Source organism: Vipera berus (assembly GCF_964194415.1).
Source record: "Vipera berus genome assembly, chromosome: 5".
In the NCBI taxonomy this organism is placed as follows: domain Eukaryota; kingdom Metazoa; phylum Chordata; class Lepidosauria; order Squamata; family Viperidae; genus Vipera; species Vipera berus.
In genome coordinates, this window is record NC_138207.1 from 104,162,572 (window position 1) to 104,177,124 (window position 14,553).

General features: G+C 42.3%; 1 protein-coding gene across 1 annotated transcript in view; it reads left to right on the forward strand.

Annotated features, from left to right (window-relative positions):
- RET (ret proto-oncogene) overlaps nt 1-14,553 on the forward strand; it is a gene marked incomplete at both ends in the record, with an annotated part of 108,077 nt that overhangs the window by 41,372 nt on the left and 52,152 nt on the right. The window contains 3 exons of the mRNA XM_081329728.1: nt 3,330-3,572; nt 6,657-6,947; nt 11,602-11,843. Coding sequence (XP_081185854.1) covers nt 3,330-3,572; nt 6,657-6,947; nt 11,602-11,843 — 776 coding nt within the window. The remainder of the gene's footprint in view (nt 1-3,329; nt 3,573-6,656; nt 6,948-11,601; nt 11,844-14,553) is intronic.

Sequence of the window (14,553 nt, forward strand, 5' to 3'; positions counted from 1 at the left end):
TGCTGGAAGGCGGAGTCAGACTCGAAGGAAGCACAGCTGGAAGACCTCAGAGATGCTCAGAAACGTAGACAGGTCACACGAGTAAATCAGAGGGAGGCACTGGGGTGACATCAGGGGAGAAGCAGAAAGCAGTGAGAAGCTACACCTTGGGGGCTGCGTAATAAAAAGGGAACGTGTGGGCAGGGCTAGTTGCTGGAGGCAACCATTTGCAAAGAACTTCTGTGTCAAGAGATGATGGTCTGTTTATGTTACCAGTGAGTTATTTCCTTTTGGTTTGTGCTCTGTTTTGTTTGTGGACGAGGTCTGTAACTTCAATAAAAGGGGTTTATTAATCCAGTCTACTGCTAAATTAGGGGTTGCCTTGTGAAGTAACAAGGACGTAGTAGGCTGGGGCAGAACAGAAAGCATGCAAATGCAAGTAGATCAATAGGTACCACTTCGCTGGGAAAGTAACACCATTCCATGTGTCTTTGGTGTATAGCCACGCTGGCCACATGACCATGCAAGTGTCTTCGAACAACGCTGGCTCCCTTGGTCAAGAAACAGAGCTGAACACTGCATCCTAGAGTTGGGCATAACTGGACAACTTTACCTTTACCTGTATATTGACATCAAAGAGAAAATAGATACTCTACCTTCCTACTCGACTCTTTTTGTATTCTGTCTTGTTTTAGATTTCTACTAATTCAAGGTAAAGGTGCCCTCAAATTGAACTCAGCGCCCCCAAACTAAATGCAGCTTATAATCATGCTGTTTTCTTAGAGAAGTGAGATACAGAAGTAGTTTGGTTTGAGCTCGTCTGGGATATATTTGGACTTTGCACTTACAATTCTGTTATTCCCTGGTGGTCTCCCATCTAAATTAGTTAGAGACATCTTCATGTACAGGGCTAGGACAAGAAGCAACGGATGGAAACTAACCAAGGAGAGAAGCAACCTAGAACTAAGGAGAAACTTCCTGACAGTTAGAACAATTCACCAGTGGAACAACCTGCCTCCAGAAGCGGTGAATGCTCCAACACTGGAAGTTTTTAAGAAGAGACTGGACAGCCATTGGTCTGAAATGGGATAGGGTTTCCTGCCTGAGCAGGGGGTTGGACTAGATGACCTCCAAGGTCCCTTCCATATCTCTTATTCTGACAACTGAGAAACAGAATCTCGGAGTTCAGGATTGCCTGCTGAGAATGAAGTTGTAGGAGACTTGTTGTGATTGTGGTGTAATTAATGAAAGTGCTTTAATATCGGGGAGAGAAGTAGAAAAGTTTAGTTTAGTTTATTAGACTTATGTACCGCCCTTCTCCCGTAGGAGTCAGGCGGAGAGACAGACTGTGATACCCCCGACTATTAACTATAGACTTCATCAAGAAGCATTTTGACCTTTTCTGTGCATCGTTATAGTATAACACTTGGAAATTACTGGCAGTTCAGCTTACTGTGTCTTTTATTAAGGGATTTACGGACTGAATTTATAACTTGTGATTCTTCTTAGAAAAACTTTTTTTTTTCATTTTTCATATTTAGCATTGTGAACATTTTAAAGAACCTGGAAGTGACTTGGATGGATATCCTGTCAGAGAGCAAATGTTGATGTGTATAGTTGATCTTCCAGGACCTTATTTTTTTTCCAAATTTCCTAGCTCTCCTTTGCTGTTCTTGACTTGATGTCTTCTGTCCATGGATCCTGTCTAATGTTTCTCTAAGCTGTTGAAATTTTGGGTGTTCCGCTTTCTCTTTTTGTATTACTTTGAACTCCAAGATGATGTAGTTGAAGCTCTTCAACCCTCTTTTCCAGTAGAAAGCCAAAGGCTTTGTACTTTTGCAACTTTCTGTAAAATTTAAAAGACTTTGCAAGATCACTGAAAAATCTGTGTGGATTTTGTAGTCTTGATCAAGTTGATTTTCTCACAAACTTCCAGGCAGTCTGAACTTTTAATACTGTGTTTTTACATTTTAAGAACCAAGAGGGAATTGTCCATATATTCTGGCTGGCTTTTGAAAAATGCATCCTCACAATTACATAGTTTTATTCCTTTTCCTTCCAATTATATAATAATTGGAAATTATTGCTAACTCAAATGTATGTATACATATACATTAAGTTTATGTTTATATTATTTATTTATTCATACTCTGCTCCTACTCTACTCCACTCCACTCTATTCCTACTCTACTCTATTCCACTCTATTCCTACTCTACTCTACTCTATTCCTACTCTACTCTACTCTACTCTACACTACTCTACTCTACTCCTGGTCTGCTCTACTCTACTCTACTCTATTCCTACTCTATTCTATTTCTACTCTACATACTCTATTCCTACTGTACTCTACTCCACTGTACTCTACTGTACTCTACTCCATTCTACTCTACTCTACTCTACTTCTGTTCTGTTCTATTCTATTCTATTGTTCTACTATACACTTGTTGTTGTTAGCTGCGAAATCGTGTCCAACCCATCATGACCCCATGGACAACGTTCCTCCAGGCCTTCCTGTCCTCTACCATCTTCTGGAGTCCATTTAAGCTCACGCCTACTGCTTCAGTGACTCCATCCAGCCACCTCATTCTCTGTCGTCCCCTTCTTCTATTGCCCTCCATCTTTCCCAGCATGAGGCTCTTCTCCAGTGAGTCCTTCCTTCTCATTAGGTGGCCAAAGGATTTCTTCAGGATCTGGCCTTCTAAAGAGCAGTCAGGCCTTCACCTTCTTCAGGATCTGGCCTTCTAAAGAGCAGTCAGGGTTGATCTCCTCTAGGACTGACCGGTTTGATCGCCTTGCAGTCCAAGGGACTCGCAGGAGTCTTCTCCAGCACCACAGTTCAAACGCCTCAATTCTTTGGCGCTCAGCCTTTTTTATGGTCCAACTTTCACTGCTGTACATTGCAACTGGGAAGACCATAGCCTTGACTATACGCACTCTATTCTATTCTATTCTATTCTATTCTATTCTATTCTGTTCTGTTCTGTTCTGTTCTAGTCTATTCCTACTTTACTCTGTTCCTACTCTACTCTATCCTATTCTACTCTATCCTACTCTGCTCTACTCTACTCTACTAACCCCGGGACACTGCAACCATCATAAATGAATCAGTTCTCAAGTGTCCAAATTTTGATCACGTAACCATGGAGACGTTGCAATGGTTGTGTGCCAAATGATCGTAAGTCACTTTTTTTCAGTGCCGTTGTCATTTACAGCCATCACTAACCAGTGGTTGTTAAGTCAAGGACTAGTTGTCCTAAGCGGTTTTTGAAAGGACCCGCTCTCACACCACGAGTCTTAAATAGACAATTTTTTTCCTTTTTCTTATTTTGTTTCCCCTTTCTTTACCCAGTTGCCTTTGGCCTGTACTTTCCCCGGAAGACATATCATGAAAACGTTTACCTGGAGCAACCGGAAGGGACCCCTTTGCTGCAACTCCATGCCTTAAAAGATTCGGAGGAGGAGGAAGCGTTCTTTTGTCTTTTGCCAGATTCCACTCGGACCGGGTCCAAAAATCTCTGGTTTCAGATCGGCGAGTCAACGGGACTCCTTTACCTCAACAAGAGTCTGGATAGAGAAGATTTCATTGTCCTGTGTAAGTCTCTGGAATTCTTTGCCGATGGGTGGGAAGAAGGAAGGCGTGGGGGTGGGGTTATCCTGTTTTCTTTTACCTTGCTTTTTTTTTCTTTGCAAACATTTCACGTCTCATCCAAGAAGCTTCCTCAAATTGAACTAAAGATGTCCCAAAGGTGCTTTGTCAGGAGGCAACTGGACTCTCGTGTTTTTCTTTGAAGACATTTTGCTTCTTATTCCAAGAAGCTTCTTCAGCTCTGACTTGGATGATGGGGACATCCTGCAGCCAAGAAGTCTCCACACACATTTCCATTACTCAGGTGATCCTCAGGACACAGGAAACCTCCAAGTGGCCTCCACGACTCTCTAAAAGAAGGCAAACGACCAGCCGTCTGCAAGGAATCTAAATCCTTCCATTTCCCCACCATCCAGTCAGAGATGAAGAAGCTTCTTGGAGGAGAAGCGAAACGTCTTCAAAGACAAACAAGGAATAGAATAGAGCTGGAAGGGACCTTGGAGGTCTTCTAGTCCAGCCCCCCACTCAAGTAGGAGAACCTATACCATCTCAGAGAAGTGATTATCCAGTCTCTTCTTAAAAACCTCCAGTGATGGTTCACCTACAACCTCTGGAGACCAGCCATTCCACTGGTTGATTGTCCTCACTGTTAGGAGGTTTCTCCTTAATTCCAGGTTGCTTCTCTCTTTGGTCAGTTTCCAACCATTGTTTCTCGTCCTGCCGTCTGGTGGTTTGGAGGAAGTCCAGTTGCCTCCTGAAAAAGCACCTTTGGGACTACCATGAGCTGGATGATTGAGAATCTCCATAGATATTGAACTGAAGAAGCTTCTTGGATAAGAAGCGAAACATCTTCGAGGGGGGGGGAACCCAAGATAGTCCAATTTCCTTTTGGGAAAGCACCTTTGGGACTGTGACCTGGATGATGGGGAATCTCCATAGACAAGCAAGGAGTTAGGCGACTTGTTCCTTTAGGAGGCAAAATCAGGTTTGCATGAACAGGTTTCTGATGTTCAGGCTCATGGCTGAACACTGGGAGCATGTTGAGTGTTGGTTGTGTGTTGATGTTCTAATTGCGTTTCATCCCATTGATTTAATTTATTAGCATAGTCTAGGTTTTATTTCTTTCCCGTATAACACAAAGGAAAGGCCATGGCAGGGAGACAGGGCCAGGATAAATGAAGACATCCTGCATATTGCAAATAGTAAAAAAAATGATAAGGTGAGCCTAGCTCATGGGTGGGCAACCTTGGCTCTTTTATGACTGGTGGACTTCAACTCCCAGAATTCCTGAGCCAGCCATGCTGAGGGGAAAGGGAGAGGTTTCCAAGCTGAGCCATGCTGGCTCAGGAATTCTGGGAGTTGAAGTTCACAAGTCATCAAGGGGGCCATAGTTCCCCCATGCTGGCTCAGGAATTCTGGGAGTTGAAGTCCACCAGTCATAAAAGAGCCGAGGTTGCCTACCTCTGTTCTAGGAGGAAACCTCACCCTTGGCCAGGGTAGGCAACCTTGGCTCTTTTATGACTCATGGACTTCAACTTCCAGAATTCCTGAGCCAGCATGGCTCAGCTTGGAAACCTCTCCCTTTCCCCTCAGCATGGCTGGCTCAGGAATTCTGGGAGTTGAAGTCCACCAGTCATAAAAGAGCCAAGGTTGCCTACCCCTGGCCTAGCTGGACAAAATGCCCTATGAAGTGTTGATATATTGCATTCTTTTGCTTTCATTTGGATTCTGAATGAAAGAAATCTCGGAAATTAATTAGGTATGGGAGGTCCAGAAGGTGCTTTTTTCATGAGGCAACTGGCCTTTTCTTGTTTTTCTTTTGAAGCTGTTTCACTTCTCATCCAAGAAGCTTCTTCAGCTCTGATTGGACGGTGGGGAATGGAAGGATTTATACTCCTTGCAGACAGCTGGCCATATGCCTTCTCCTAGAGATCCTTGAAGTCACCTGTGCTTTCTCTGTGTCCTTATGGTTCCCTGAGTGGTGCAAATGGGTGTGGGGTCTTCTTGAAAGGACTGTGTTGTAGACTGGAGATAGATGGTGTCATATTCCCCCCCCCCCTCGTTGAGAGAGGGCTGTTCAATTTTGGCATTAGATGGCCTCTTTGACCCCTCTTTCCTTCCATTCCCTACCATCCAGTCAGAGCTGAAGAAGCTTCTTGGATGAGAAGCGAAACGTCTTCAAAGAAAAGCAAGAAAATCAAGTTGCCTGCTTGAAAAAAGGTTTGACCTTTGGGTCAACCATGACCCGGTTGGCTGAGAATCTCCACAGACATTTAGGGATGGGCAAGTGTTTCCAGCTGCTGATACAGGCTGAGGAGGAATCTTTCTTTCCCGAAAGGTTCACACCCAGGATAATGGGCTCTGACAGAATTGGAATTTGGATCCACGATCTGCAGCTTGCAAAATTAAAAAAAAAATAAAGGAAAGCACGTGATGGCTGTGATCTCAAAAGGTTTAATCACCCTTGTCCCGAAGGTGCTTTTCCAAAAGGCAACCGGATTTGCTTGGCTTTTTCTTCTTTGAAAACGTTTCACTTCTCCTCCATGAACTGAAGAAGCTTCTTGGATGAGAAGCAAAAAAAAAAAAAGTTTTCAAGGAAAAAGACCAAGAAAGTCCAGTGCAAAAGCACCTTGGGAACAAGCGTGACCTGGATGACTGAGAATCTCCATAGACATTTAATCATCCTTGTAGACTTTTCAGCTCATTTTGCCCCTGTATTTTTTTATTATTATTATTATTATTATTATTATTATTATTATTATTATTATTATTATTATTATTATTATTATTATTATTATTATTATCATCATCATCATCATCATCATCATCATCATCATCATCATCATCATTATTATTATTATTATTATTATTATTATTATTATTATTATTATTATTATTATTATTATTTTGTAATTCCGAAACCTTTGAAAGTCTTAGCTTGGTGGTTTTTTTGTCCAGGTTGGCTTTGGAAGTCCCTTAAATCGACTGAGTGATAATTAATATTGATTATCCATTGGAGAATGAGTTAGATAAGCACTCTGTTTGTGTTCCCCTGTCAATCTTTTCTCCGCCTCTCCTTTTTTATAACAGCTTCGGGAAGTCAAGTGGCGAAAGTCGCGCTGCGTGTTTTCCTCTCTTCCAAACCTTTCCAAACCAAAAACTGTCCCGGCTCATCGGCTATGACTTTGGTCAAACTTTCAGTCATCAATGCCACCATGCCAGCCTGCGGTTCTCCGACGTCAAGCCGGCTTTGCTTTCCTGACATGGACCTCTCTTTTCACATCATGGAGAACAAACCTCCAGGAATATTCCATCAGCTCCAATCGTTTGCCCTGCAACACCAGTGTCACAATGTCAGCGTTTCCTACAAGCTTATAGCGGGTAAACTATTCGTTTACAATCAGTTTACTCAATCGCCTTTATGGGTTTTGTTGTGCTTTGGGTCCAAGCATGTTCGTTGCCAGGCTTCTAGTCCTGTATCCTGTATGAAGAACGGTTGCAGGATTTGGGAATGGGCAGTCAAGAGAAAAGAAGGACTGTGGGGTGGACATGATAGCAATCTTCCAGTATTTGAGGGGCTGCCACAAAGAGGAGGGGGTCAAATCATTCTCCAAAGCACCTCAAGGCAGGACAAGAAGCAATGGATGGAAACTAATCAAGGACAGAAGCAACCTAGAACTAAGGAGAAACTTCCTGACAGTGAGGACAATAAACCAGAGGAACAGAAGTTGCCACCAGAAGTTGTGGGTGCTTCATCACTGGAGTTTTTAAAGAAGAGATTGGAATAGCTATTTGTCTGAAATGGTATAGGGTTTCCTGCTTGAGCAGGGGGCTGGAGTAGAAGACCTCCAAGGTCCCTTCCAGCTGTTTTCTGATTCTGATTCTGATTCTTGACTTACAGCAGTTCATTTAGTTACAACGGCACTGAAAAACAACTGTTAAAATGTATACATCTCATTTTTACCAAAGCATTAGAAATTTAAAAAAAACAAACTCAACTGTACCTCTAGTAAAGGCATCCCTTAATATTAAGTAGTCAAATGGATAAGTAAAGACACCACTGAATTCCAAAATATACTAATCTGAAACGAGAGACAAGGTGTTTAGCTGAACCTCCATTTATTCAGGAGAATGAGAATAGAGTAGAGTAGAGTAGAGTAGAGTAGAGTAGAGTAGAGTAGAGTAGAGTAGAGTACGATGGGATGGGATAGGATGGGATGGGATGGAATAACAATAACAAGAGTTGGAAGGGACTTTGGAGGTCTTCTAGTCCAACCCCTGCTCAGGCAGGAGATCCTATACCATTTCAGACAAATGGCTGGCCAGTCTCTTAAAAACTTCCAGTGTTGGAGCATTCACCATTTCTGGAGGCAGGTTGTTCCACTGGTTAATTGTTCTAACTGTCAGGAAGTTTCTCCTTAGTTCTAGGTTGCTTCTTCTCTCCTTGATTGGTTTCCATCCGTTGCTTCTTCTCCTGCCTTCGGGCGCTTTGGAGAACAGCTTGACTCCCTCTTCTTTGGGGCAGCCCCTGAGATATTGGAAGACTGCTATCATGTCCCCCCTCGTCCTTCTCTTCATTAAACTAGACATACCCAATTCCAGCAACCGTTCTTTATGATTCATTAGGAAACCCAAATCAAAGGGATACAAATATGCACACATACGTAGAAAAAGAGATTAACTGGGCCTGTTTGAACTTTGTGGGGTCTCGGCTAATCGGGAACAGGTTGAAATGCTTGCAATAAGTTCTGAATCTCTCAGATAACAGAACATTTAGCGCTGAAGTGGCTCTCGAACGCAAGAGGAAAAATTGCTGCTTGCTGCCTCGCTTTCTTTCAGCACCAGCATGACACAGATCCAGACTCCTTTTTTACTTTGAAATCCATCTGGCTTTTGTAAGCGTTTCTGATGCCTGTGTTGACAAATCATAGAATTTTTGCCTCAGCTTGCAAAATCCCGATAGCCAGATCCCGTGAGGTTTCTCCTTGATTGCACGGAAGAGAATTTAGGAAGTTTAAATTGGATTTTTATTTTTTCAAAATCCATCAGCAAGGGGTGCTGATGAGAACCATGGATTTGCCTTGTAAGGTGAGTAGAGAAAACGTTTTCCTAAGGACCCCCAAAATAGAGCTGAAGATTCTTAAATCCACATAGAAGATGGGGTCCTTGACCTTGACGGAGGTTTAATATCCGTAGCATAAGCCCCATTAATATTTCATTATTGGAATTATTTCCTCTCTTGATTATGCTGCCAGATTATGGTGTCTAAAGCCTCCTGGGGATTTTACAATATCGTAGCGTTGGGAAAAAGAATAGGGTCAATAACGTTGAATCCTACACTAGAGACTTTGACTTTGGACTGCATCATTTCATGAACATTGCATTTCTGAAGCAGTGGCGTGTAGCAAAGACATTTGTCTTGTTACAGTAAAAGGACACATTATCTTGGACTTATAATCATGGATCAATCTCTCTCTGCTTAGGAACTGGTTCTCTATCAACGTAATGGAAAGATGAATCAATGGTGTTTTTTTGGGGGGGGGAGGCATAGTCAAGGCTGAATGCTGTAGTTAAAAACTGATCTCTTTTCCCCCTTTATTTATAACTATGATGATTTTCCCCCCCTTTCGGTAACATTTTCTTGTATTTTGTTTAGTTGATTTTTAAAAACCTGCTGCCACTAACAGCCTAAACCAGGGGTAGGCAAGCTTGGCTCTTTTATGACTCATGGACTTCAACTCCCAGAATTCCTGAGCCAGCCACACTGAGGGGAAAGGGAGAGGTTTTCAAGCTGAGCCATGCTGGCTCAGGAATTCTGGGAGTTGAAGTCCAACAAGTCATAAAAGAGCCAAGGTTGCCTGCCCCTGGTCTAGGCCTAGGCCGCTTTATGACTTGTGGACTTCAACTCCCAGAATTCCTGAGCCAGCCACACTGAGGGGAAAGGGAGAGGTTTCCAAGCTGAGCCACGCTGGCTCAGGAATTCTGGGAGTTGAAGTCCACGAGTCATAAAAGAGCCAGGGTTGTCTACCCCCCGGCCTAAATGAACCCACTGGTGGATGTAGGCTCGTGCTTTGAAGTCATAGACCAAGATACACCCTCCTGGCCTAGTGTGTGTTAAGGAAATAGATTTCTAATCTAGGGCTGAGAGAGAGTGGCTGGCTGAAATTGCCACATCTGGGTCTCTTTCCTCCATGGATAACTGAGGGGTCCTTGGTGCTCTCTGAGCTTGTTCGTTTTCTTGCAGATATTTCATTACCTAAATTAGAGAACATCATAAGTGCTATTCTTTTTTAAAAAAAATGTTTTATTAATTTTTAACATACTCACTGTAGTATTCGGTAGACAGTCTGGGTTTACATTTAGCAAACATTCACTAACCATTAAATTCTATAATCTGTAATCCACATGATAACTTTACATGATTTCCTCTTTTTGCCCAGAGCGTTCTCTTTTACCAACCTTAAGTTAATACAATTCTTATTGTTTTAATAAATGGTAATTTAATGATAAAAGTTTTCTGATATTTCTGCAAATAGTAATCACAACAATATAGTATTCCTTTTCTATCTCGTCATTCTGGTTGTCTCATCATATATATCCTGTTTACAGTTCTTATGTTTACATTTTTTTTCCACAGTGTTCTAAACATTTTTATTGGTTAAGATTTTCTCAGAGCTAATTACATTTAAATATTTAAATCTATTTTTTGTTTCATATAAACCCATTTACTTTTACGTTTTTTAAGGAATAAATAAAACTAAAAAGAGAAAAAAGAATGAGAATAAGAAAAAGAATAAAGTAAAAAGATAGTATGCTACTTAAAATCTTTATTTCCTATAAGCTAAGACGTATTTATTTCCAAACATTTTTCATTTACCATAATTGAGAATGTATTTAATCTAAAAATATCGTCATTGGTGCTATTCATTAGCATCTGGTTTTGGCGATGAAATGAAAACAACCAAGCTCAGAGAGCATCAAGGACCTGATGATGTTACCTAGTTTGGTAATGAAACGTCTGCCAGAAGATAACCAACCTCAGAGAGCACCAAGGACCCCACAGTTGTCCTCCTCCTCCTCCTCCTCCTCCTCCTCCTCCTCCTCCTCCTCCTCCTCCTCCTCCTCTTCTTCCTCTTTTCCATAAATGCTACTCTCTTCTAGCACTGATGATGTTATCCAGTTAGCTAATGAAATGTCTGCAAGAAGACAGCCAAGCTCAGAGAGCACCAAGCACTGCAACTTTGAGCTAAAAAATATTTTCCTTTATTGACACCATGTATAACTTGCTCTTAGCAGGGACGCGGTGGCTCAGTGGGTTAGGATGCTGAGCTTGTCGATCAGAAGGTCGGCAGTTTGGCGGGTCGAATCCTGAGTGCCGCGTAACAGAGTGAGCGCCTGTTACTCGTCCCAGCTTCTGCCAACCTAGCACTTCGAAAGCACGTAAAAATGCAAGTAGAAAAATAGGGACTACTCTGGTGGGAAGGTAACAGCGTTCCGTGCGCCTTTGGCGTCTAGTCATGCCGGCCACATGACCACGGAGACGTCCTCGGACAAGCGCTGGCTCTTCGGCTTTGAAACGGAGATGAGCACCAGCCCCTAGAGTCAGAAACGACTAGCACGCATGTGTGGGGGAACCTTTACCTTTACCTTTATAACTTGCTCGTTTGGAGCTTTTAAGTTGACTTACGGGAACTGCTTCTCTCCAGAAGTTGTGGATGCTCCATCACTGGAGTTTTTTAAAAAGAATTTCTGAAATGGTATAGGGTCTCCTGCTCGAGCGGAGGGAGTGGGGGGTTGAACCCGGGGTCCCTTCCAGCTCCACTCTCATTTCTATTGCAGTCTTTTCATACCCCAAATCAGAATTCACTAGGATCTAACCCCATTTCCCAATCCCTGAACTAATAAACCAGGATATGCAACCTGTCTGAATGCGAGTTGTATGATGGACTTTTAGGACCGAACAATGTCACGACTAGCTCCAGATTTCATGAGAAAATAAGGGTGTTTTTTTCTTCTTCTTTGTACTGTGTTCCAGATGAGAACCTGCCATTTTATTATAACGAGGAGACCACCACCATAGGAGTGTCAAAACCCCTCGACCGAGAAGAACGAGAAAAGTACGAGATGTTGGCACAGTGCACCTTGAAGGAAGGCTCAGAGGAGACGTTCAAAGAGGTGCCTCTGCTCATACATATTCTGGATGAAGACGACATGCCTCCCTTTCTGTCAAATGGGACCAGCACAACAGACGCCATAGTGGAGTTCAAAAGGGAAGAGGTAGGCTGGCACAAGGGGTGTTTTGTCACTAGGACTTTGCACATTCTACTCATCAAGTTTGCTTTCACAGGTTCAGAGTTAACTGTGGTTTTATAAGGCTGTGAATGAACTTTAGAGTAGAGTAGAGTAGAACGTGAAATGGAATGGAATGGAATGGCATGAAATAGAACAGAATAGAACATGGAATAGAACAGAACATGGAATAGAATAGAGTAGAGTAGAACATGGAATGGAATGGAATGGAATGGAATGGAACGGCATAGAATAGAATAGAACAGAATACAACATGGAACAGAACAGAATAGAATACAATAGAATAAAATAGAATACAGAATGGAGTGGAATAGAGTAGAGTAGAGTAGAGTAGAGTAGAGTAGAGTAGAGTAGAATAGAATAGAATAGAATAGAATAGAATAGAATAGAATAGAATAGAATAGAATAGAATAGAATAGAATAGAATAGAATAGAATAGAATAGAAGATATGGAATGGAATGGAATAGAATAGAATAGAATAGAATAGAATAGAATAGAATAGAATAGAATAGAATAGAATAGAATAGAATAGAATAGAATAGAATAGAATAGAATAGAATAGAATAGAATAGAATAGAATAGAATAGATTAGAATAGAATAGAATAGAATAGAATAGAATATGGAATAGAACATAGAATAGAGTAGAGTAGAGTAGAACATGGAATAGAATAGAATGGAATGGAAAGGAGAGGCGTAGAACAGAACAGAACAGAACAGAATAGAATAGAACCTTTATTGTCACTTTAAAGATACACGTGATGTGAGAAGAGGCAGTTTGGACCCCTGGAGGTGCATATTTGCAACTTCAAAAACAGAATCCCAAAGCTTCTTTTTTTTCCAGGAGGCAACTGGTCTTTCTTGTTTTTTTCCTTCGAAGACGTTTCGCTTCTCATCCAAGAAGCTTCTTCAGCTCTGACTGGATGGTGGGGAGGCTCCAAGAAAGTTCCGCACACATTTGCATCACCCAGGTGACCTTGAGGACACAGATGAGCCTCCGGGTAGCATTAATGACCCTCTAAAAGAAGGCAAACGACCAGCAGTCTGCAAGGAGTATAAATCCTTCCCTTCCCCACCATCCAGTCAGAGCTTGAGAAGCTTCTTGGATGAGAAGCGAAAGGTCTTCAAAGGAAAATGAGGAAGTCCAGTTGCCTCCTGAAGAAAAAGCACCTTTGGGATAAGTATGACCTGGATGACGGAGAACCTCCATAGACATTCAAAAAGAGAAGTGTTTTTCCTGTCCTCTGCTTTTCGAGCTCAGCCCTTATATGATGTTATCTTTCTTCATCCAGTAAGTTGGTTTCCTGGCAGTTGAGAATTTGGCAAGAAGAAAAGTTTCATTTTTGGGTGTTTGCTGCCAACCACAGGCCAGAGTTAGTCACTGCAGCCTTTCTTCAGTTCCAGCTCTTCCTGACTCTGCTGGGTTGAAGATTGTTGTTGTTGTTAGCTGCGAAGTCGTGTCCGACCCATCGCAACACTATGGACTATGTTACTCCAGGCCTTCCTGTCCTCTACCATCTTCTGGAGTCCATTTAGGCTCACGCCTACTGCTTCAGTGACTCCATCCAGCCACCTCATTCTCTGTCGTCCCCTTCTTCTATTGCCCTCCATCTTTCCCAGCATGAGGCTCTTCTGCAGGGAGTCCTTCCTTCTCATTAGGTGGCCAAAGGATTTGAGTATTTGAGCTTCAGGATCTGGCCTTCTAAAGAGCGGTCAGGGTTGATCTCCTCTAGGACTGACCGGTTGAAGATTATGGATGCAATACTGATCCGATAAACCTGTTTAGCTCCGATTAATCACGGTTGGATAGACTATGTTGGTGTTTCAGGCAGGCTTGATACAAGCACACATTTTTTCCAACGTCGATCCTAGTCTTGGTCTAAAATGCATCCTTTAAAGCCTTATTAACACCTTTGCTTATTCAGGAGAATGAGTCAAATCAATGAGAGTAGAGCTGGAAGGGACCTTGGAGGTCTTCTAGTCCAGCCCCCCACTCAAGTAGGAGAACCTATACCAATGGTGGGATTCAAGTCATTTAACAACTGGTGTCTGTTTGTCGTCATCAGCAGCGTGACGCGGCTTGCATATTTGTCATCACAGCATCGTCGTCATCACCGGCGCCATGCGCGTCACATTGACATCATCAGTGGTGCGATGCCCATCACGGTGATGTCATCACCGGTGCAACGCACCTGACAGATTTAGCATAACCAGTTCACAGAACCGGGTACTAACCGGCTGAATCCAGTGGCGGGATTCAGATATGTATGTTATATTTTAATTGCCCTGTACACCTTCCTGAGTCCCTCGGGAGAAGGGCGGTATATAAATCTAATAAATAAATCAATAAAATAAATAAATATGTGAACCCTGCTCTCACGTTCCCCCCTCGTCCTTCTCATCATTAAACTAGACATCCCCAATTCCAGCAACTGTTCCTTCTGTTTATATTTGTATTCATACCTGTTACATTTTGTTGTGTTTTGTTGTCTTGAGGCCCTTCCTTCTGTATGCTCTTGCAGAGAATGAGCAGCTGGATGCACGTTGTAAATAATTGAATAATAAATGTTGCATTCATTTAGTTCAACGCTGAAACGGGCCTCCACTGATGGCCGCCGTCTAGACAGTTTGGAAACACTAATGTACTAAGCCAGTGGCCCGTTCGGTGCCAGTTATAA